At 26.8% G+C, this 24,146-nt stretch overlaps 1 protein-coding gene across 2 annotated transcripts in view; it reads left to right on the top strand.

The window, feature by feature from the left end:
- Positions 1-1,625: 1,625 nt before the first annotated feature.
- Positions 1,626-24,146, top strand: part of Rab7 (RAS oncogene family member Rab7) — a 43,616-nt gene continuing 21,095 nt past the window's right edge. For both annotated transcript variants that reach the window (XM_075373784.1, XM_075373783.1), the window contains exons 1-2: positions 1,626-1,759; positions 21,877-22,065. In XM_075373784.1, coding sequence (XP_075229899.1) covers positions 21,886-22,065 — 180 coding nt within the window. In that variant the 5' untranslated portion in view covers positions 1,626-1,759; positions 21,877-21,885. The remainder of the gene's footprint in view (positions 1,760-21,876; positions 22,066-24,146) is intronic.

Raw genomic sequence — 24,146 nt, 5'->3', positions numbered from 1 at the left:
CAATAGCTTGTGTAAGATTAAGATTTTTTTTTTAAATTGCAATGTTTGTTCAGTTTTTCTCTTAAGAAATCAGGCATGTTACATTATAATGACTTGAATATTTTTTAATTTGTAAAAACATACATCAACGATATAATCAATCACTGTATTTAATAGCAATGTCAGACTTCATAAGAAAGTTCAGAATAATGTAATTTTCACAAATTAATAAAATAAAAGTACTTTGTAATAACATTATTACATTAAGAACTCATTCAAAATCTGTAGAAAACACACTAAAAACTCTTCTAATTACTTGGCAGAACATAACCTTTCAGCTATCACAAACATACTATACAACATTCCATTTTCATAGACTTGGATGAACCATACTTAATGAAATTTTAACTAAAGCCAATGAGTAAATGAGATTCCTAACAGATAAACTCCTTCACAATTTAAAAAAAAAAAAAATGAATAAATGAAAGTAACAAATACATGACACTCACATCGAGAACTACATTTGGAAAATTGTCAAAAAATTAATACTGACAACATTGTACAGAGAGTTATTAATATAGCAAAACACTTTTTTTTCTTTATCTTATCTAGTACTACAGCTCTCTCTGTCTTGTCCATCTTCACCACCTCTGTTACTAGCCATTTTCCCTATTTATTTTCAAGTCAAGCTACCAAGCCCAGTTATTCTCCTAAAGCCATCATTTCTTTTTCTGCTATATATTCTTCATTTCATAGTTATTTTTGCACTTCAGTTTTCACCATATCCTCACCCATTTAATCAATGGAATTTAAAAAGTTATACTACAAGAGGGTACCTCTAAAGTAAAGACCGTTTCATTGTAAAAAAAGTTATTCTGAAAACTTTAAAAATATTTTTTATTTCTCTTAAACTACATACTTTATACTACCTACTTCTCTATATAATCCCCACATGAATTAAGACGTTTATCGTAGCGATATACCAGCTTCAAAATTGTCATAGTTATCCAAAGAAATTTTTTAGGAAAAGATAACTAAAATTATTTTAATAGTTGTTGAAAAATTGCGCCAAGTTTCCAGAAAGACAATACATACTCCTGTATCACCATAAATAGCTTGTACTAACTTCAGTACAAACTTCATTTTATTGAAGGAAAAAATTTACTAACTTAGATGAAGAAATTAGTGTTAAGATTTAGGCTATAGACAAACGAAAACTGAATAAAGTGGATAATCATTTTAATAATATTTGAATTGAAAATTCGTAAAATTAAGCTGAACAAATTATTTGCGTTTATGTTATATATCTACAATATGTGTAGAACCGCCAAATCTTTTCAAAGCTACATCAATTTCGTCGTTTATTATCAGCTGTCTCTGTTGGACTGCGGGTTTAAGAAATAATATTGCATCCTTTAATGCTTACCAATTATCTAATAGTTTAATGATTTTGTTTAAATTAAATATTAACTACAATATTTTCCAAGTCTGATTTTTTAAAAGTATTTTAAGTTAATCATAAGTATCAAAATATCTTGACAAAGTTGAATGAAATAAATTATTTTATAAATAATTTTCTGTTTTATGTGGTCTTAAGCGGACAAAATCTATTTCGTATTGAAAATGGTTAAACCAATTGTGCTGAAGTAGTAAATTTAATTAGGTACGACATACTCTTTGTATTATTTATCGATGACGCAAACCCCTGTGATTGAAACAAGAAGTAAACGCCATTTTCTAGTTGTTTTGTGAAGTTGTAGGTGTTTAATACTGCGTAAAGGTTTGTTTTTTCTTGTTTGTCATTGTGATTTCACCATATACTTAAGTCTTTTTTTATATTTATAATATTTAACTTGCTTTAGTATTGTTCTTTTATTAAAATTAGGTATGTTTTTAGAAATGACGTTTTGAGTTTTGCTTTCTTCTAGGCTAGATTTTTCTTTAATTGGCCTTGAATTAATGTAATTTTCATGTGAGGAAAAGTAGGTATGAATTGCTAGAAATAATTTTGATAAGAAACCACTGTTTATATTTTCAGTTTTTAATTTGACCATTTCTTACTATAACGTATGGTTTAGTTAGGTCAGCTTAGAGCGATGTATTTCTTTGTTAACTTAAGTGCTACAAAAAAGTAAATAAGTTGACATTTACGAATGTTAGCCCGCTTCCATTTTCAGCCTTCATTACTTTTACGTAATTCAGATTATCATAGTAAATTAAACTTATAAGTAATATTACCCAATACTTCATGATTGATGTGTTAAATGTGTTGTAATAATGAATTAATGTTGGTATTTTTTTTTTATAATGTGGGAAAAAATATTTTTCAGCACAAAAGATTTCCTTGAAAGCTATTGATTGGGTAGTAAAAAAAATACCTGGTCTTTGTTATAGAGTGTGACCTTTTAAGTTTTATAAAAATAAAAGGGAGATTGCAGCCATGTTACTCTGACTTTTTAATATTTATTCAAATAATCCTGGGGTGATTTTAAGAAAACTAGAAGTTTATTGTAGATGAAGGAAAAATATTTGTTTACAGATTTACTTTCTAGTTTTTAGTATAAAAGATGGTTTTATTATCTGAATTCAGTATATTGCACAAGTGAGTTCAGTATGTGTTTGTCTGTATTCATGATATTTGAATCAGCTGTCTAGAATAGACTGAGTGTTAACTGTTATAAAGTGATTTTTCATGAATAATCAATTCTATCAGTTCACAAAGTTTTGTTATATTCAATTAAATTTGTGAAGTTGTTTTTGTATTGCTCATTAAAAAAATGTTTTTATTATTATTAAATATTAAACATTTTTTTTCTAAATGGAATTTTCTTGTGTAGGAGTTTTTGAAGCTATTTAGTGAACATTGACTTATCCAAGCTCTCACTGATACTGAGCAAGTGTTTACTTGAAAAAGAATTGAAAAAATCATAACAAACAAAGTCTCATAATAAAATGATTAATTCAAATTATAAAGTTATAAATGATAAGAGTGTAATAGAATGTAATATTTTCATTGTTTAAAAACATTAAAAAATAGTTACATTAAAAATAAGAAATTATTAAAAAATTAAGAAGCTAATTGCCATACTAAACAAAATAAAATTCAAATTTATTAGTTTAGTTTATAGGGTAACACATAACCAACCTGACAGAAAAGTTTGTAAAATAATCATTCATGTGATAGACCCTGTTCTGCCCTAGTCAGATAGATCTGCCCTTTCTTCTCCTATATTGTAATATTATAAAATTGTACAATTGGACACTGTTTGTTTTTCCCTGAAATATGGACTAAAAAGACATTCTGGAAACGTATTATGGGATCAAAAACTAAAATGTTAAAAATTAAATTTAGCCTCTTTTCTCCTTATCCTTTTCAACTTCTGAGTGTTATCATGTTTCATTACACTGATCAATAAATTTATGTAATGTAAAAATGTAATTGAACATAAAATTTAGGTGTTGAAAGTTAATGGCCCAACACTTGCTAGATAAGGTGTTACATATTTGGGTAATAGGTGAAATATCTATCATTTATGTGAGCCTTATACTCCAGTGAAAATAAATAACTGAGCAAATGTAGATATTTATTTCTGGTTTTTATGAGTATATTGCCATTGCTGTTATTCAAGAAAGTTACAACACTTTCAACGAGAACAAAATTCACTAATTTCTTTGATATCTACAGTGATCAGCATAATTTGCTGTGTGTGTAGTGTATTATAAAAGTCTTTTTTATTTTCAGAAATACACCAGGCATTTCTTCAAGTTTATCTTACATACATTACTCAGAGAAGAAGGGTTTTTAATTTTTATTTTCTGTGTACTACTCTGAATGATATGTTGATAGCTGATATTGATATCATGGCTATTAAGCTGATAACTTTTTGATTTCTGACCAGTTGACTATTAATTACAAATAATGCTGCCTAGTTAGTTGCAGGCTTGTAGGAATCAACTTAGGTGACTGTAAATATATTTTCAATTGTTGCTTAAATGTTTTGCCAAGACATGCTATTATTAACTTAAGAAAACAAATCACAAAAAATTACATAACTTGTTTGATGTGAGTATTCTATTTAAGAGTTAAAATGAACATGTTTAATTATAAAAAAAAAAACTATAAGAGGTTGTGTATGATTGTAATATAACATTTTGTTAAGTCAAGAGTTACGAAGTCTTTTGAAGTGATTTTGTTTTTTAATATGAAGCTATGTGGATATATCACAGAAGTCTATGACATTAGATTAGTAATAGTGTGTACTAATGTGTTAATATCAAAGTTCATTGATAATTTTATATTCCTAATATTAAATGACAGTTTACTGTTATTCTGATTTGTTACATTCTGATGCATATAGTATGAAAACAAGAGTTTTCTGGATTTTATAGAATTAATTTAGCTGCTTGTTTTAAAACTTAGCGAAGTTCAATTTTCTATTGTTAATATGATAAACTTGACTTTTTTGTTTAATTTTAGTCTTTGTTTGTTTTACCTTTAATTGATAATTCCCAAAATGTTTTGTTAATTTTGTTAATTGTCTTTTGATACTTTTATTTTAAAAATTGAAGCAGAATTATTTGTTTAACCTGTAATAAATGTAGGTCTTACCCTTTTTATTGATACATTTCACAAAGCGATTAACCCAGAAGAAAGTTTTTAATTTTCCAGATTTTTGTGAAAAAATTTCATTTTTATGAATTCTAAAATCATGGGTTTTTTTAAGTGGGTAGAAACTGCTTAATATTTTTATAAATTGTTGAGGCAAAGACCTTCTGTCATTTTTCTTAAAATAGGCTTTTTTTACTTTGTAAATATATAATATATTATATATATATATATAAGATAGCAAAACTTTTTCTAGTTTTATTTTTGTACAGTCTGGTTCTAAAAATATTGTTAGTCAATTTAAAAAAAATGTTAAATTTTTTACTGAATATAATTGTATTCTAAATTTATCATTGTTACATAAATCCATCAACTTGCAAGTAGATTTCAGTTCAAGTAAGAAAAGTGTTAGCTTTGTTTTTATTCCAGTTCTAAATTTTGTGTGAATCAGCTTTATAGTGAAAAAGCTTAAAAAGAAAAACATTCTCAAAAAAGTATTTCTTCATGTAGTTCTGCATTTGAACTTATATAATACACTGATTATAATTAATTAAATACACTAATTTATAATGCTGATTTTTATTTATTTATTTATATGTATATCTTTTTTTTTCTGTTTTGAATGGAAATTTCCTGTTCTGGTTTCATAGTTTCTGTAGTGGTCTGATCGATACTCTAGTTTGCAAAAAATTAAAATTGAGTATATACTATACATGAATTATTCAAACAGTAATGAGTAGATTGTTACATAATAAACAAAGAAAATTTGTCCTATGTGTAAAAATTGAATTAAAAGACAATATTTTATATATATATTATGAATAACACTATTTAAACTTTTAAAAATTGAATAGTTTTCCTTTGTTTTAGAAATTCTTTTTTTTTATTTCTTGAAGCAATATTTTTTTTACTTCTACTTCATATTTTCAATAAAATTAAAAAAAAAAAATTGGAGTAAAAGTATAAATAAATAAAACCAACTTAAAAGACAAAGTAAAAATTATACTGTTAAAATTATTTAAATTTTACATTTTCAACTTCACCAAATTAAGAATCAGTAACCTGAGTTATTTGTTAATGTGGACAGACTTCAACAGTTAAAAATTTTAAGAATTTGTAAGCTATTAATAATTACTTAAGTCAAAGTCAGTTCATACTACTTCTAGACTAAATTTTTAATTTATTTTAGGATCGCAATTTTCTAAACACACTGAAAAGTTTTCTACTCCATATCTAGTACTTTATTTATTATTTATTCTATTTTATTGAATTATTTTACTTGTGCTTTAGAGACTTTTTTTATGTGCTATTCCTGTATGAACTTTTTCTTGCTAATAGCAAAATAATTAATGAATTAGGTGAGTCAAATAACAAATTGTGGAAACAAATTACAAGCCCAAAATGAAAAAAAATCAAACCCAGAATCTTGGTGGGACAGTTACACTATAGAATCTTTATCAATGCTTTAAAGATTTATTTTCATCTAAAATGTGTCTTTTTCTTTTATATAAGATTTTCTTACATAAAATAACCATTGGCAGTTTTTGTGAAAGTGAATTTTTTTGCATATAATAATTGACAGAATGGAGGATATATTTTGTAATTTTTATTTTATTTATGTATAGCTTTAATAATGTTTTTGTAGTGAATATTTGTCATTTAATTTAGTCACCAGGAAATATTCCAGTATTTTCTTGTATTTCCTTAATACTCTTTATTTGTGTTATCACTTGATATAACAACTCATAGTTATGTGCTTTTGTATAACAGATTGAATGATCTCATTCTCTTATGTGTTAGTATCATCGTAGAATGAATCATCCTTGTTATCTTTTTTTTAATAGCAAATAGTTATTATATTTCTTAGAATATTATGATTTTTTGTTTTAACTTTTCTTTTTAATCTGTTCCATGCTTTCTGTATTTTTTTTGCCTGTAAAACTATTCTCACACTTTGCAGCATTAATCATATAAGTTAAATTTTTAGAAGCAAAGGTTGTCATGTTTATGGATTAAAATTGATTATAACCATTAATAGGCATATTTACTTAATTTTTACTTACACAATAATACATAAGGGGATGATTGTAAAAAGCACTATTTATTGCTGCTTAGTTAACTACCAGCAATAAGGAAATACCAATTGTAACTCGTGAGTCAAGGGTAAGGGAGCTATTATTCATTTTTAAATTAATATAATTAATGGGTATATAATCAGATAGAGGTCTGAAGCAAACTTTTAAATTATCAGTTTGTTAGCCTTAATGTTAGTAGTTATTTATAAATTATTGTGAACCTTTACATGCTACTTATGATGGTTTAATTCTTAACTAACTTATCTTATTATTAAATAAAAATGTTTTTTGTTAAAGAAATATCTAATTTTTTACAATCTATTTTTCTCAAAATGTAAAAAAGCCTATCAGCAAACAAAACTTTCAGTATAAATTTTAGTGTGCGTGTTGTGAAAAGCTGATATTCCATTTACAAAATATTTATCTTCAAACAAGATTGCACATAAATGTTTTAGATTGTAAAGAGGGTTCTTTGTGATGTAGATATCTATGAAGAAGGATGTTGTCACACTATCAAATTATGTACATCCTGGTTAGAATATAAACTTAGCCAGTGGATAGATTGTTCTTATTGCACATTTTTGATCCCGTTATGTGCATATAGGTTTGATCTTATGTGCGTATAGGTTTGATCCCATAAGAGCTTCTTTGTTAAGGATTCAGAAAAACTAATTGATTTTTTTATTGCACTCTGAATAGAATCTGTAGCTGGGTTAAGAACAGTGTGTCTGCCAAATTTTGGTTTTGTCTGGCACAGGAAACTGCTCTTTTTATTGCAGTCATTGGCCAGAGGATTTAAGAAGTAAATGCATAAAATTATACTTGCTGTATGAAAGATCTAAGTTAAAATAATCTAAATTAAACGATTTGAAAAAATGAATGAATTTGTTCCTGTTTATTCATGAATATTAATAATAATAATAATACAATTTTAAGTGGTAAATAAATTATCACCAGTCTTAAAGTATTAACGCTTAGTGAAATACAGAAACTAGAAGTATGATGTGTACCATTAACAGGCAACATCAGTAGTTTTATATTAAACATTTTCTCTTTTGTTATATTGTTTACTAAGAAAGAATTATTCACAAATTTGTATTTTATTTTATATATTTTATGGTAGTAGTTGAGTTGAAATTTATTTTGAGTAATTGTAATTGATCATGTATTGTGAAATATTCTTAACAAAATGATTTTATGTGACAATTGTTACATTTAGCATTATTTATCACATATTTAAGAGATTTTTCTAATTTAGGTGAAAGTAATATTTTAAAACCATTATTTATTATAAATAATAATCTTTATTATCACCAGCGGTAGGATGTAAAAGTTTGCTTGTAATTGTAAGAGCAGCCAAATAAAGAGATAAATAAGATCTTTTGATTATGATTCAATTCATCTTTTGTTTTGTAAATATTAGCATTGTTACTGAATTCTTGTTATTAAACATACTTTGGGCATAAGCAATATAAAAATTACATCATGTTTTTAGAAACAAAATTTTTTACTATACACAGCACACAGTAACAGGCAGTTTTTCAATTGTTGCAAAGTTATAGTTCCAATTGACAAAAGTGTTGACATTATTTTGTTCTTAAATCAGTGCCCATGTAGTTTCAATTGAACACCAGTTAGCAAAGAATTATGTCACATGAAATCAGTTTCAAAAAACTGTTATTATTATTATGATTTCTGCAATGAAAATTACACACACTTTCAGCTTTGGTTCATGGTGCAGTTCCATAAGCTCATACTGTTAAGATTTGGGTTGAAAATGTTAAAACTGTATTAAGAAGCAACAAACACAAAAAAAAATTTAATACCACAAACTTGTCAAAGCAGTTAGTTCCTTATGTGCATGACAACATGCTTTAGCTGGCATTAGACTTAACTCATCACTTGGAGTAGAAATACCACAAACTTGTCAAAGCAGTTAGTTCCTTATGTGCATGACAACATGCTTTAGCTGGCATTAGACTTAACTCATCACTTGGAGTAGAATATGTAAAAATCACTAGATTTTTACATGCATCTGTAATGTTTCAAATTGCCCAGGAATTGAAAACACATGATTTTAATGTAAGAGTTAATTTTGCTGACCAGGCTTTGCAAAATACGAAGTTACAAATTTCCTGAAAAATGCTTAGATATATGATAAAGCTCATTTCATTTAAATGGGTTTGTTTATTTTCAAGGAGTATTAATATTTAAATACAATGTTAATATGTTTTATATATTTATTTCATATGCTTTTTTGTATAGTTAGTTGGTTATGAAGATGTTTTCTTCTGTTGTTTGGTGTGTTTTTAGTTCTTTGTTGAGCGTCACAAAAAAATAGTTTTTAGAGTAACCGATCTCTTTCTATTTTATGAGTTTTACATAACATGGTAAGCAGAGCGGGCAGTTTTCAGTTAATAATGTTAGACAGATGATAGACATGTAGTTTTTCTTTTATATTGCCAGAGATACAAGTTTAAGGTTATCAAAGCAACATGGCGTTCTATTTTTATTTTTATTTCTTCTTTGAGTTGGCAATTTATGTAACTTTATTTCAATGATGTTGGAAGAAAACAAACTTGAAAAACTTATAGTGGTAGAAAATTATGCAACCTGGTGCATAATATTATTGTGCAGATGTGTGTGGAGTTTGATAATTGTTTTAAGTTGTTAATGGAACCTTTGTGAACCCTGAAACTTGAATTACTGATAATCAGAAGAAACTGAATGAGTCGAACAAAGCAAATGGCAAGGCTAAGAAAAGAATTATTCTTTCTTTGGACACAGAACCTCTTTTAAGGGTAGCTAGATGCATCATTACCCAAGTAGTATGGTTGAAATTAAAACAAATCTCTGACATGTGGTTGGAAGAAATGTAGATTTGCTAAGGCATAAATTCCACAACATAAAATGGGAATGCAAGCTCATCTTGCCAAGCTTGATAAAGTTCAAATGAAAATTACATACATAGACAAAACAGTAGATGAGAGTGATGTGTGTGCAAGGCTTTTATAAACATTGCCTCAAGATTTTGAGCACATCACATGATGTGCCAAAAGAAGATGATGTGCCAAAAGAAGATAAGACATGGTCTTAATTGCAGAAACAAGTTGAGGTTAAAAGGAAGTGAGAAACCAGTTGGTGCCATAAATATGTTATCTAAAGTTAGGTCCATTCTCATTTCAAGAAGACTGCTTCTGCATCTAATCCTTGGAAGGGGAATCATGCTAAGGTTAATCACAATGTCAAGGAATGTTGTTCTTGTGGAAAGTTAGGCCATTTCTCTAAAAGCTATAAAGTAGGACTTATTTTAAATGCAAGTTAAAGGGCCATAAATCAATTGTCCGTAAGTAACATACACTCTGCTATGGTTATGTATGGTTGCTACGGTTTATTGATAGTTCATGTAATGTAGTGTCACTACATGATGAACAGATTGAATTTATATAATTTTGATACATTTAAGAAGATGGAATATGCCCGGCATGATGTCATAGTTGATCCTCTAGATACTGAGTATTGAAGTTAAAACATTGGATGGGAAAATTTTTTGATGATGTTTGGTATTACTCAGAAGTATCATGCAATTTTATTTTCTGTTCAAAGGCCAGGTCAGAAAGGAATTGATCAAACATTTCAAGATGATTGAAAAATATGGATATTTCCCAAGAATGGTGTAACTAGCCATTACTTTCTCCAATAAGGAAAATTAGTTGTCAATTTTATTACCTACTTTGTTGCAAGAATAGCATGAAAGATTGGACATCAAAATATTAGTCATGTACAATCACTTTTGAAGGACTATGGAATTGAAGTTCAGTATGACAATAATTCTATGAAGGCAGTATTCTGGGTAAGTATCTTAGAATGCCATTTGGAAAGAGATTGGAAAGGCATACTTTGACTGGTGGACTGGTGTATGTACATGTGTGTGGTCCCATGGAGGTAAATGACATTATGATCACAGGTATTATTTAGTTTTTGAAGGTAATTAATTATACAAGTTTCAGAACAACTTACCTTTTGAAGAAAAAACATGAAATGAAGGAGAATTGCCTTATTTTATTGAAATAGTGAAACACTCAAGCTGGACTAATACTGAAAGAGTTTCGCACTGACACTGGCAAGAAATTTTATAATGCAAGTGTGTTCATAAATATACTCAAGAAATAGATCTCATGCATTCTATGATGGCACCTTATACTGAAAGAGAAAATTGTATCATTTGTGAGATGGCAAGATGCTGATTGCATTCTGCACTCCATTTACCTAAATCATTCTGGGTTGAAGTAGTCTGCTACATATGTATTAAATAGAACAGCATCAACAAAAAAGAAAGGAATGGTCCCATTGGGTTGCTTCTGAAAAGGGAAGTGAAGTCATCTGAAAATCTTTGGAACTGAATGTTTTGCTTGGATTCTGGACCAGTAAAGAAGAAAATTTGATACAAAATCATTAAACAGATATTTGGTTGGATATGCGGTTATAGTGTCTATTTTCTGGATAAACAAAAATTATTGTCTGCGAGGATGTTAAATTCACGCTGGAAACATACAAGAACCTAAAACTCAAAATTTTTTCTTACATACCTATAGAAGTCCTCAGGTGCCAGAAGATGAGTTGATTTTTGAAGAAAACTCATCAGATAAAAATTTGATTCCTTGTGCAGAAGCAACAGAGAATAGCAATGATAGATACAATTTAACACTTTCAGTGCTGGTTTGAATATTTTGAAATCATTAAAAAATCCAAACTGATTTTTTATCATAATTTAATTTATTTATATGTAGTAACTATATTTATGTAAAAAACAAAATGATGCGTCTACGGGCTGGTGATTAAGAACTGTGTATGGCACTCATGGTCGAATATGTGTGTCAGTTGTTCAGTAGTTCTTGGTCGGCGATACAACTTTTTCTTTATTATTACTGTTTTTCAGCTTATTGTAATTATTATAAGTATTCAAATCTTGTTTACATTTTTGTTTGCTATTATGACCTATCTGCACATAAAACAAACACTTTTATTTTTAGTATAATTATTATACAGAAACAAACTATGGAATACTTTTACGCAAAACAAATTAAAAATACTTAAATTGTAGATATATGCAATTACTTTTATTAATTCATTACGTTCAAGATTCTACAAATTTTTTATGCAATTCCTAATTACAAACAGATTATATACAAAAATAAAAAATTAATTTTAACATTCTAATGAAAGCAAAAGGGATGTTTTTCAAATTTGGTGGTACTGATGCCCACAAAATATTAGAAGGTAAATCTGTAGGCATTTGGTTATTAACAACAGTAATCTGTTCATCATCGTTTTGTTTGTCAACTAAGTTTTCAAGACCATCTTTGTCGGAATTTTGTTCTGTAATAAGTGCCATGTTTTCTTGGCCATCTTTTCCAGTTTCACAATCGTAGTCACTATCATCCCCCACCCATAGTATGAGTCACTATCACATCAAAATCTTATTCACTACTATTGTTTTCTAAAACATTTTTTAATTCAAATTTAGACTTTACATTTTAGTCATTGGCTCTTCAATTGTGAAGGTCCTGGTATGTTATCATCTGCCATAATAAGTAATTAAAAAAAGAAAAAACAGAACAAGCATGAATTTATGTTGTTTATGTATCAAATATACAACTAGAATATAAAGAACATGGATGAAGGTCTGACTGCTACAACAACGTAAAACGTAATGACTGCAGTTAACATACGCTGTGCATGCAGGCTGGGGAATGAACAATAAGAAGCTACCAGTTATACATCATTGGCGCCGAATCTATTAAGGAACCTGGGACAAATAAAGAAACCTTCCAGGAATCAGGTTGATGAATATCTTTTTCTTGTCTATGAAATACCTTCAAATTATCAAGAAGCTATGTAGAGTGACAGAGCTTCTGAATGGAAGGAAACAGTGGATGAGGAAGTAACTCTTCATTAGAATCAAAGATGGTAACTAGAGGTGAAGCCTCCAGATTGTAGAGTGGTGGATATTGATGGTTGTATGATGTCAAGACTGATTAAAATAATCATATTATTAAGTATAAAGCAAGACTAGTTGCTAAGGAATTTAGTAATCCAGGCATTGGATTATTTTGGTACTTGCAGTCCTGTTTTAGCTTGCTCATTGTAAAAAGGATGGGATATAAAGCAGTTTGATGTTGAAGACTCCTTTCCTCAATGGACAACTAAATGAAAATGTGTTCATGTGACAGCTTCAAGGATATGGGTGTTCAGACTCAGTACATGTTATTAAAAATTTATTTAAAGACTTTAAAATTTAAAGGTCTTTCTATCAGTTCATACTCTGTTCATGACTATTCAGTGCTCTGCACACACTATATAAGCTGGTTCCACACTACATTCAGGCAGTATTCTTCCATCAATCTTCATGGACTTAACGTACAAACTTACAAAATATAATATGTATTGTTTTACAATGTATTATTTATGGAATCATTAAAAGCATTTATTTACACTTGTACATAATCTTGTATTATTCATTCAAATATTAAAGGATCATATCTAATTATGAAGTGATAAATGTCTGTAATTATTTATTATTTGAACCAGCGGTAAATACACAGAGTAATTACCCTAACCAAGGTACTACACCAAGGCAGGTATTAGATCAACATACTTTTTAGTCCTTTGACCGCAGATATATATAATCTACATTTTTGAAAAATTCATCATTTAATCTATCAGAACTGCAGAAAAAATACAATTAAAAATAAAATAATACAATTTGAAAAAACATCATTCAAGGATCTTCATATTCAATAATCTACTGCTTTAAAGGGACTCACAGCATCTAGATTTACATAACATTTTTCTTAATTTATTATTACATTTAATTTACTTAAACATTTCATATTATTAATTTATTTAATGGCATTATGGAATTGGAACAATTAATAAGACAAAGAGAGTGTGTAAAGGCCTCTATAATGAGAATTTGCAACTTTACTGATAAATTTGATCCCTCTCAAGATAATAGAATTGACTTAAAATTTAAGTTAAGGAATCTTCTTGATTTGCAAGACAGATACAACATCATTCAATCAAAAATTGAAATTGTATTTGATGATTATTTTTGGATTGTGAACAAGACTTGTGCATTACAGAACACAAATTGCAACATTTAATGAATGATACTAATAATAAAAAATCATCTAATAAAGAAATTAATTCAAGTACAATATTTAAACAAATAGAATTACAACCAATAAATATAACTGTATTTAGAGGTAATGAATGGCAGCATTTTTATAACATATTTATTGACTTAATATATAATAATACTGATTTAACAAATTTACAAAAACTATGTTATTTGCATGCTTCATTAAAAGATTAGCACCATCATTAAAGGTACAATTTGATAGCAAATATTTAATTACATCTCATAATGCTAATTGCATCGTAAGTTCAGATTTCATAAAAAGAGAATCTGTAGATACTTTGTCTAATTTTATTAACAAAATATCCTCACATATAAATTCAATTAAGCAATGCAACTTCCTGTTAATACATATGAATTTGTCGTAGTACAATTGCTAACATCTAAATTGCATTATAACACTTTGGAATGAGAAATTGTCAAATCAAAGGTTTCCCAACTTTAAGACTTATAGAATTTCTTAACATGCGAAGACAACTTCTAGAAAACGTTAATGTAGTTACTTTAAATATGCAAGTCAATACAGGAAGCAATCTCAAAGTAAATCGCTATAATTATTCAACCAAAACTTTTATCAAATGCTTTACTTTAAATCATAATAAACAATATAAAAGAAAAAATGTCAGTTTTTATTCAAAATTTAATGTAACCACTGTAATTCAAATCATTACTTATATCAGTGTAATGAATTTTTAAACTTGTCCATTGATGATCGTAAAGCCTTTTTGGGAAATAGTAGTTCTAATTGTCTATATAAATGCCATTCCACTAATCAGTGTTATTAAAAAAAAATCAATGCAAATTTTGTGCTAAGAATACACTCATCATATGGACAAATATAATGATTCTAATCTAGAAAATAATAACTGAAATTAATACTTACTGCTTATCTAAGAATCAGTCACAGAGAAAAATGTAGAGTTCAATGATATATCATATACTGGCAATGTAATGAAGAAAAAATAATCGAAGGAAAGTAAAAAAAAAAAACATAATTCATGCTATTCTGGGCATCAACAAATCCAGATGAGACAAGGGTCAAAAGACATTTTATTACTGATTTTATTTGTGGAACTTACTTAAATACTGTGGTGGACCAGTTGTGTGGAAAAGTAAGTTGCTGAAATGTGCACCACCCTCTTCTACAGAAGCTGAGTATGTTGCTGCAACAGAGGCAACCAAAATAGGTATGAAAATTCAGTGTAAGCTGTAGACTTCTGTGAGCTTGAATTATGAACATTGGGGGAATGTGTCAAGGAGGAGTATTACAGTTTTATGTGTAATATTCATATATATTTCTTTCATATGTTTTATTATAATTTTTGTTAGATCGTATTAATTTCAGGGGCTTTCTTTAGTAACCAATGTTCATTTATTTTTATCAATTTTACATGATATAAACAGAACCTCTGCTTCTACTAGACTGTAGAGAATCCTTACCTTTTCAATAACTACTTCACAGTGCAAAAGTGACAGTGAGGTATGCAACGTCATCTAAAGAAATTATAGGGTTGTACATTTTTTAATATAATTAAGGCTATGTAAGTTAATAAAAGGAATATATTTCAAATTTTTTTATGAAATAACTGAACAATTAGCCAGTGATTGACACCATATTGTTTTTGCAGCAGTGTGGTACAAGAATATCAGTTACTGGCTTAAAAATCTTTTTCTGAACTTTATCTTGCCCTGGAAAAGTAATATCATGTAGCGTGCAGATATTTTGATCAGTAGTTTCTTTTTATGGGATTTTCTGAAAAGTCAAATTTTCATTTGTCCTCACCATTGATGAACTAAATATTTGGATATATGAAGAGATTTAAATTTCTGTTGAGGTGTTATAATACTGAGTTAAAGTGTAAATAGAATGTGTACTCGTGAATTAGTTGTCGATTGGATGTAACTTAATTATCTGTAGGATGAACTTAAAGAAATTATTTTTATATTAAATGCGTGCTGCTTGATATAGTTTTAAACGTTTGGTACCAATGTTTGTATGTAAAATGAGTTTAAAAAAACATTTATTTAAAAAATGAAAAAAGAAATCATGTTCCCAACAGACCATTTTGTGTTCATATGCACATTTATGTTATTTTATTAAATTCATTGTCTGATAATGGTTATTTATATTTTTGGTTATTTTTTAGATTAATTGTATTTTTATTTATTCAAGCACATTTTTTATTATGCCTATTGGTTTTGAAGGTGTGTGCTAATTTTATAAATTATGTAACAATTGGCTATTAGTCAGTTTATTTTTACTTGTTAATATAATTAAAAAACAGACATGATTCTATGTTTTGTTGATTGTTATTTCTAGTCCAAAAAAACTAAAAGAAAAATATAGTATTGGTAAAGACTGGGTGTAGTGTTATAAATGTACAAAGAGTTTTCTACAGAGTACAAACACCCAAAAAAAAGTATCACAGTTTAAGTAATAATTCCCAATCTCAATTATTTTTGTTGGTATGAAAAAACTTCCTTATTTAGAATCCAAATCAAATAATTTACTTCCCACATTAAGAAAAAATTATTTATTATATCAAACCTAAGAATCTGCATAAATTAAATTAAATTATAGGCAGCATCTTCTATTGGTCAGTAATTTAATGTTAGCTACAGTTCTTAAATTATGAAGATTTACAGTTCAAGTCTGTAACACCACCAGCTTAAATTCACCACCATCTACAAATTTATTCTTTGTTTTATTCAGTATTTAATTTAATCCTTTTTTCATTTTAGTGTCTTTTTATAATCTCATTACAAATGTAAATTAAAGATCACATGAACTGTCCGGAAAGTAATCAAAATTATTTTATAACAAAATATTTCTTGAACATGGGATTAAAATGTATTGATTTCTCTTTCAACGTGAGCAGTTTCTGTATTCTATGACAGTCTTTTCCAAATTTGTTTAACTGTTTTACATTGCTCTTAGAATACATCCACTAATGTTGTTGTCTGCCCTGAGGTAGATTCATATTCATTTCCATTCTCTGTACATATATTAGAAATATGTTTCTGTTCACTGAAACTATAAAAAAGCTACCATTCCTTACTTTGAAGTTTTTGTTACAATGAAATAAATATGTACAATCAAAAACTTTGTCTTATTCAGAAATAAGATGAAACAAAACTGTACAGAAATTTTACTTTCAGGAGACCACTTTGACTTTCTTTAGCAGTGTGAAATCATAGACTCCAGTGACATATAAGTGCTGTGTTATTAACTCAGGGAAAAATCTTTTTTTTTCCTTAAATTATACATATATATATATATATATAAACATTGTTTATATATATATATATATATATATAACATTGTTATATATTGTTTATAACATATATAATTGTATTTTTATAACATATATTGTATTTATATATAAACAATTTTTAGGAAAGTAGTTCTTCAGTGGCTCAGTTTATTAATTTTAAAAAATTAAAAAGGACAAATAATATAAGATATAATTTTGAACATTAAATAGATTTTCAGTAAATTCATTAATTGCTGTGTTTCAATTAGTTGTAGAGAATATATAAAATGAGATTAGTTGTTAAATCTATGTTTTTAATATATTTATTAATACTTGGATTATCCATTTTTTTTTAAATTGAAAACATACTTGTAACGCACTGGGAAGGCTGTGTTAATTACATTAAATCTCTTATTAAATATTTTATTTGGAATTTTTCCATATAGGAGTTAATAGTAATAGTGTTAATGTACTTTTAAAAAATAAATTTGTTGACTTAATTTCTCTTCTGTAAAATTCTTAATGTTCTGTAATCCAGTTAATAAGGGAAATGATATTTTACTATTTACAGACAGCTTATCATTACATACAGGCAGTTTATCATTTCGTATGTAGATGACCCATGATTTTGTTCCAATTAATTATGACTGATAACACATTAATGACATTTTAGTATTTGTTGAGAGGTTTTTTAATGTTTTGGTATTGAAATAATGTTTAATTTTTGCAAGGTAGAATAAAAGTTAATGTACTACTGAAAAACAGTAATATTTTTTAAGTTTTTAAATTCAAGTCCAAAAAAATATAAGCTACCTTGACACAGTAAAATGTTTCTGTTAAATATGTTACAGTTATAATACAAAATTATGACTTTTTCTTGGTCAGTCTGTAATTTTGTTTAGGTACCACCTGATTTTTCATGTTGTGATTAAGACGTGGCTTAAATTTTTAACATTGTTGAAGTTTTTTCCAATTTAAGTGCTACAGCAATCTGTAACACTAAGTTACATCCATATTACATTCATGAAGTTGTTAAAGATTAGTATTTATTCTGTAAATCTTTAACGATTCTGCTGAATTGTATTCATTCGGTAAATAATAAAAAATAAAGGGAAATGAAATGTTTTTATCGTTGTAAAAATTTTAATTAAAATTCTGTATGGAAAAAATCTTATTTTTTTATAATTTGACGTATGAAATTCATACGTCTTAAGAATTTATCCTTCCTTTATTTTAGCAATTCTTGAAATCTATGATCCCATAGTTAAAAAAAAGTGATTTTGCCATTGCCATTATTACCACATTTTCTCTTTATTGTAGTACATTATTCAGGAAAGTAGAATTATTTCATCTGAATTAAGTTAGTTAAAAGATCTTAGTGTTCCATGTTACTTGAACAATGAGTTTTTACTAATCTAAGAAATGTATTTTTCATGTGTAGGAATTTTGTTTGAATTTAAAGTGTGTTCTGTTTGTATGGATTATGTACACACCATATAACAGAGTCTGCATGCTTTAGAAATGATATTACATTATTTAAAATGTAGTAAAATAAGTAAATTACTAGTGTCTTAATTTTTTGATAATGAATGATTGTTTGAAATCTTGCTAATTCAAAACAATTATAAAGACAATTCTGAAAATTTTATAGTGATTATGAACAAATTAACTGGTGGACAATATATTTATTGTGTTACTATTATGATGGCAATAAACTAATAAGCATATTATTCTAAAATTACTATTTATTAATGTTACTCAACACTCCCAACTAACAGAATGTATTTTATATTGTGGTTATGTAACAGTGATTTATAATAATGTTTGGATCTAAAATTTAACATTCTCATTTAATTCGACACCTTTATTATTTATAAAAAAAAATGGTAAATTTTAATGTTTTATATAATTAAATGTTGAGTTAGTTGTTTTCTAATCATGGTCTTACATATGGAACTAGCCTTCTCAAAGGCTAATCATGTTAATCATGAGTCAATACTTGAAAATCTTAATGTTTAGTTATTTTGTCTTATATTTACGTCTTTAATTTTGTCTTGGAAGTCTAATGCTAGACATTTTTTTACCTGTTTATTTAATTCTTGTCACTGTAATTCTTATTGTTAGACGTGTATATTTTATTTTATTAATCTGCACACTAACATTTAAAAATTTTTATTCCATGATTTTTTCCAAATGTATTAGTCCTTAAATTAGATATAATGTAAAATTAACCATTATGAAGTTATTAGGTGTGTATATGCGGGGGGGGGGGGGCACGCATGCGTACACACAAATGTGTTTAGTCTTATAAGATAATTATTTATTAATATTCTATTTATCACATTTATTATTATTTTAACAAAAGATTCAGCTAACTCAAGCCCTGACTGTAAAAGCTGCACATGTTATTCTTGAATCTTAAAGAGATTTTACTTTATCACAGAACTCGTAACAAAAACTTGGGATGGTAGATTAAAATTAATGTTGTCAATGTAGCATTTAAAAGTTTCAGAATTTGTTAGTTTACAGACAGTAATCGATCCCTGAATGGGAACAGGTAACATGCAGGTAACAAACGTAAAACGAAATTGTCATGTAAAATATAATGCAATATGAAAGATGGATTTTTAGAATTGGTAACAAAATTAAAAAAGTATTTACAACCTTGTTAATTATACTGACTCCTAGTTGAATTTCTGAAATACTGCGCATTTCATTGTTTTGTTCAATTGGTATCATGGAAAACAGTATTTGTAAAAAGTAGAATATATTAGTAGTTCATTCAGTTATTAAATTTAATGATGAAAAATTGATTTCCATATAATCATGTATAGGGAAATTGGGATTATCACAAATGCTCTTAAGGTTGTGATTTCTCAACTTCCCATTTCTTTTATTCCTTGCTGAGGTATTATACTGCTTGAACTTAACTATTTTGTTGCTGTTTTCAGTTATTTTTTACAAGGTATGTATTATCCATCCAGAGAGCACTGTCCACCTACATTATACTTTATTTTTTCAATATAAATATATTGTAGTCTTTCATAGTTAATCATGCCACTCAGGTTATGGAATTTACTGACCACCAGATGAGGTAGCCATTGCTTTCCTTCCAACAGTGGAATCTTGCCGCCCATCACAGCTGATAGTGCTAGTTGTTTTTACTGTTGTTCACAACAAATTAAATGATCGGGGGAAATTTCTGATGAGATTTTGGCCAAAGTTGAGTCAAAAAACTTGTTGACCAAATTTTTATTCAGTCCTTTTCCCTGTATATACTCATTGTGCTTAGTATAAAAATTTCTCAAACAATTTAATTAACCGTTGAGTATTTACTTATTAGTGATAATGGCTGATGTCCAAATATTTATAGATTTGATGAGTTAACTCATATTCATTTAAATATTGGAGTTTTAAATATTTTAAAAGTAATGTTTAATTAACATTGATAAGAAGTTAAATAGCTTCACTACTATGTTGATAATTTAATTTTATTTTAATTATCTCTTTGTATAATGATGTTAGTAAAATTTATTTATAAAATGTGTTGAACAAATTTTTGTATCACTCATACCCCTTTACTTTTTAAATGATTATTTCCTGAGATCTGCTGAAGTTTTCTTATCCGGGTATTTAAAAAATGTTAAAGTTAACTGCTTTTCTTTTTCAGATATAATTTAATACAGAATTTAATTTTAGCCAATACAGTTAAATGAAAAAATTCTTAAATGATAATTTCATTAGTCATTTTTGTATAATAATTAAAAATAACGTTAATTTATATTAAGTAGTCAATTTTGTTTTGGGTTGTAAATGGTAAAAAGGTGAATGAGTCTGCTTCAGTAGTAAATGTTTAGATATGAGAATTTGTAATGATCCTCTGTATCGACTCTTGTATTAATAATTAATGTACTTATTTTGATCTAGATTAATAGTTTAATCTAGTATTTAGTTAATTAAAATTTTTAGTATATTACAGATGTTTTTTATAGATGTCAGATGTTTTTAAAGCATGAGTAGAGCACAAATAAATTAATGTAAGAGCTGAGTATTATTTTTAAATTCTTTTGTTCTTGCCATAAAATGCATATAAGACATGCTTTGCATTTTTTTTTTTTTTTAGTTCACACTGGGAATATTTTAATGTTATTCAGATTTTATATTAAACAAAACAAACTTTTATTAAACATATGCTATATTTATTATTATTATTATTCATATGAAGCATGAATAAATTATTTGAGATTGACTTCCTGTTTGTTTAATTGCTCACTTATGGGCACAGACCTTCTTTATTCTTCTCTAAAATGCAGTAATGTAATTAAAAATATTCAATACTATTTTTTTTGGAAATCTAAATCTTGATTTGGATATTCTTCGTAGATATTTAAATTATAAATTATTTTATATAGGGTTTTTTTTTCATGGACATATATATATATTAAGAAAACTCATAACAGAAATTATTAGTTTTCTTTACTTTTTACAGTTATTAGCAAACTCTTGTTAGTAATTTTTGTTATTGACTTCCCTTTAGTAACACATATTTGTTGATAAGATTGCATAACTCCATTTTGTGTGTGTTGCGTAGTTTTATTGATTGTTGTTTATCTATTTATTCATGATGAGCCTTTTCATCTAACAAAAAATTTGAACAAAAAGATATTAGGTGGTAATGTTATTTTTTAATTTTAGTTATGATGTTATTGTATTTATCATTCGGTATTAATTTGTAGTGTGATTTGTTTTATTTTTGTTTAGAAATAGAAAATGGCAACAAGAAAGAAAGTTTTGTTGAAAGTTATAATTTTGGGAGATTCAGGAGTAGGCAAGACATCATTGATGAATCAGTATGTTAATAAGAAATTTTCTAATCAATACAAGGCCACAATCGGTGCAGATTTCTTAACAAAAGAAGTTATGGTTGATGACCGAATAGTAACAATGCAGGTAAAAATTTTGTTTATCAATAATTTTCACATTCATTTGTACAATTATATTTTTGTTTATGTAAATGATTTTATGTAAATTCAGTTTTGTTTAATTGTATTTATGTAGGCTACTATTAATTAAACATAATAAAAGGAAAGATAATTTAATTGTTGTCCTTATACATTTTATAACAAAAATGTTGACTGCAGAACAGTAAAAAATATTACATATGTGTGCGCGTGCGTGTGTGTGTTTGTAATATTTTTGTAGAATTGTTAAGGTTTTTTGAAAAGTCTCTGTTTTTCACTAGTAATTCTGTGTTTGTATGTATTTAGATGGTATTCTGAAATATTTTTTTATAAAGAATTGAAAATTGTGTTGCAGGAAAAATTGCTTTCATGGCATAATAAAGCAAATAATTATCTTATTTAAAGGCTGGTAATTTCAAATATATGTTTATTTTAAATTATTTTTACTGTCTCTTTATTATTTTACAGTGCTAATATTATCTGAATTTGACAGATGGTGACCTTTCTGATAGCATTTTTATCACTGATATATACATGCAGCCTGTGGAAGTATTTAAGCTCATGACTAACAGTTAAATATACCTTTTTTAATTTACAATTCTCTTCTTGACAAAAGTATATTGATTTTGGGTTGGATAAACATCTTAATAATGTTATATTTTTAAAAAAGGGTGTATAATGTATATTCATCAGCCTGGCTTAGAATTAATATCTTACGACAAGTAATTTTAAGTTACGATTTTTCATGAGCTGTATCATTTTTGTATTATTTATTCAGTTTGTCTTTTGATTTTATTGTGTGAAAATCAACTAATTGTTTAGTAAATGTGTCTTCTTTCCCATTAATTAGTTTTTATTTTTATATAAGTTTAATAATAAGACAGTATTTCATATATGTATTTAAATTTTTATATGAATATAATTTATAATTTTTCTGTACAATTTAAATAGTTGTACAGCTATTTTTTTTTTTTTCTATCCGTGAAAAATTCTTTGTAAACATTATTAGTAAATGTTTACTTTTACTTTGTAGTTAAAGTTTCTTGTTACTGATTAAATTAATTTTGCAACGTTGACAAGTAATAAAAATAAGTTGGGAAACAGCAAATTTAGTGTCATATTTTAAAATTGTATGAAAAGACAATCATTAGCTTATATAAAAAAAAGTAATTTTATTAATAACTTACTGAGGGGACATAATCAGTTTTATAAAGGTTTATAGTTTTATAATTTTTGAAATAATCATTTGTTTGATTAAGAAAACATAGAATGACAATCATTGAACTTCTTATTATAAACTACACACACTGTACAACATAAATATAAACATAAATTTAGAATTACTGAATTATTAAATTAAAAATTTTGCTGAATAAGAAGATATGAATAAAAGTAGTCTTCTACTTACAACAAATTAAATTTGTTAGTTTTTTAATTGTCACATTTTGCAGTATAACAATTGAAATAGTTATCTTAAGTTCTGTTTATTTTTTTACACTTGCACATTGGAAATAACTTTAAATATACAAGATTTGAAAATAAACTTATAAAAAAAAAAAAAATTATGACAGTTTTCCTTCGCCAACAAGCGATTGATAAATGAACAGATGAAATTAATTATTTGTTGATTACACATGCAAATCCTCTACAGCATTGTATGAGTCTATCTTTATTTTGAATCATGACCCATATTGAAGAAGGAAAGCAATTTTAGAAAATAGTAAAAGAAGTTAATATTTCAACGATTAGTTAGATTAATTAATCGTGGAATATTACATACCGGAAAAAATTGTTAAAAATCTAATAAAATGTATTATTAATGTGTCTGTGAAGGTTAGTTGATAATGAGCTGGGTTAAAAACCAAATAATTAACTAATTAACTCAAAAAGTTACTCATACTCATCGCCCCAAAAAAAAATCTGATGTGGACAACACATGACTTCCTTGTACGCCTATTAAATTACATTTTCACGTTTTTTTAAAATGAAAGTATATAAAATTTTATTTCATTAAAAACTGATATTTTTTCATGTTTTTTTGTTATTAAATTTTTTACAATGTAAATTTAA

This window comes from Lycorma delicatula, chromosome 8, assembly GCF_047948215.1.
Source record: "Lycorma delicatula isolate Av1 chromosome 8, ASM4794821v1, whole genome shotgun sequence".
Taxonomy (NCBI): Eukaryota; Metazoa; Arthropoda; class Insecta; order Hemiptera; family Fulgoridae; genus Lycorma; species Lycorma delicatula.
Note: the sequence above shows the minus strand (reverse complement) of the source record. Positions and strands in the feature narration are given on the sequence as shown.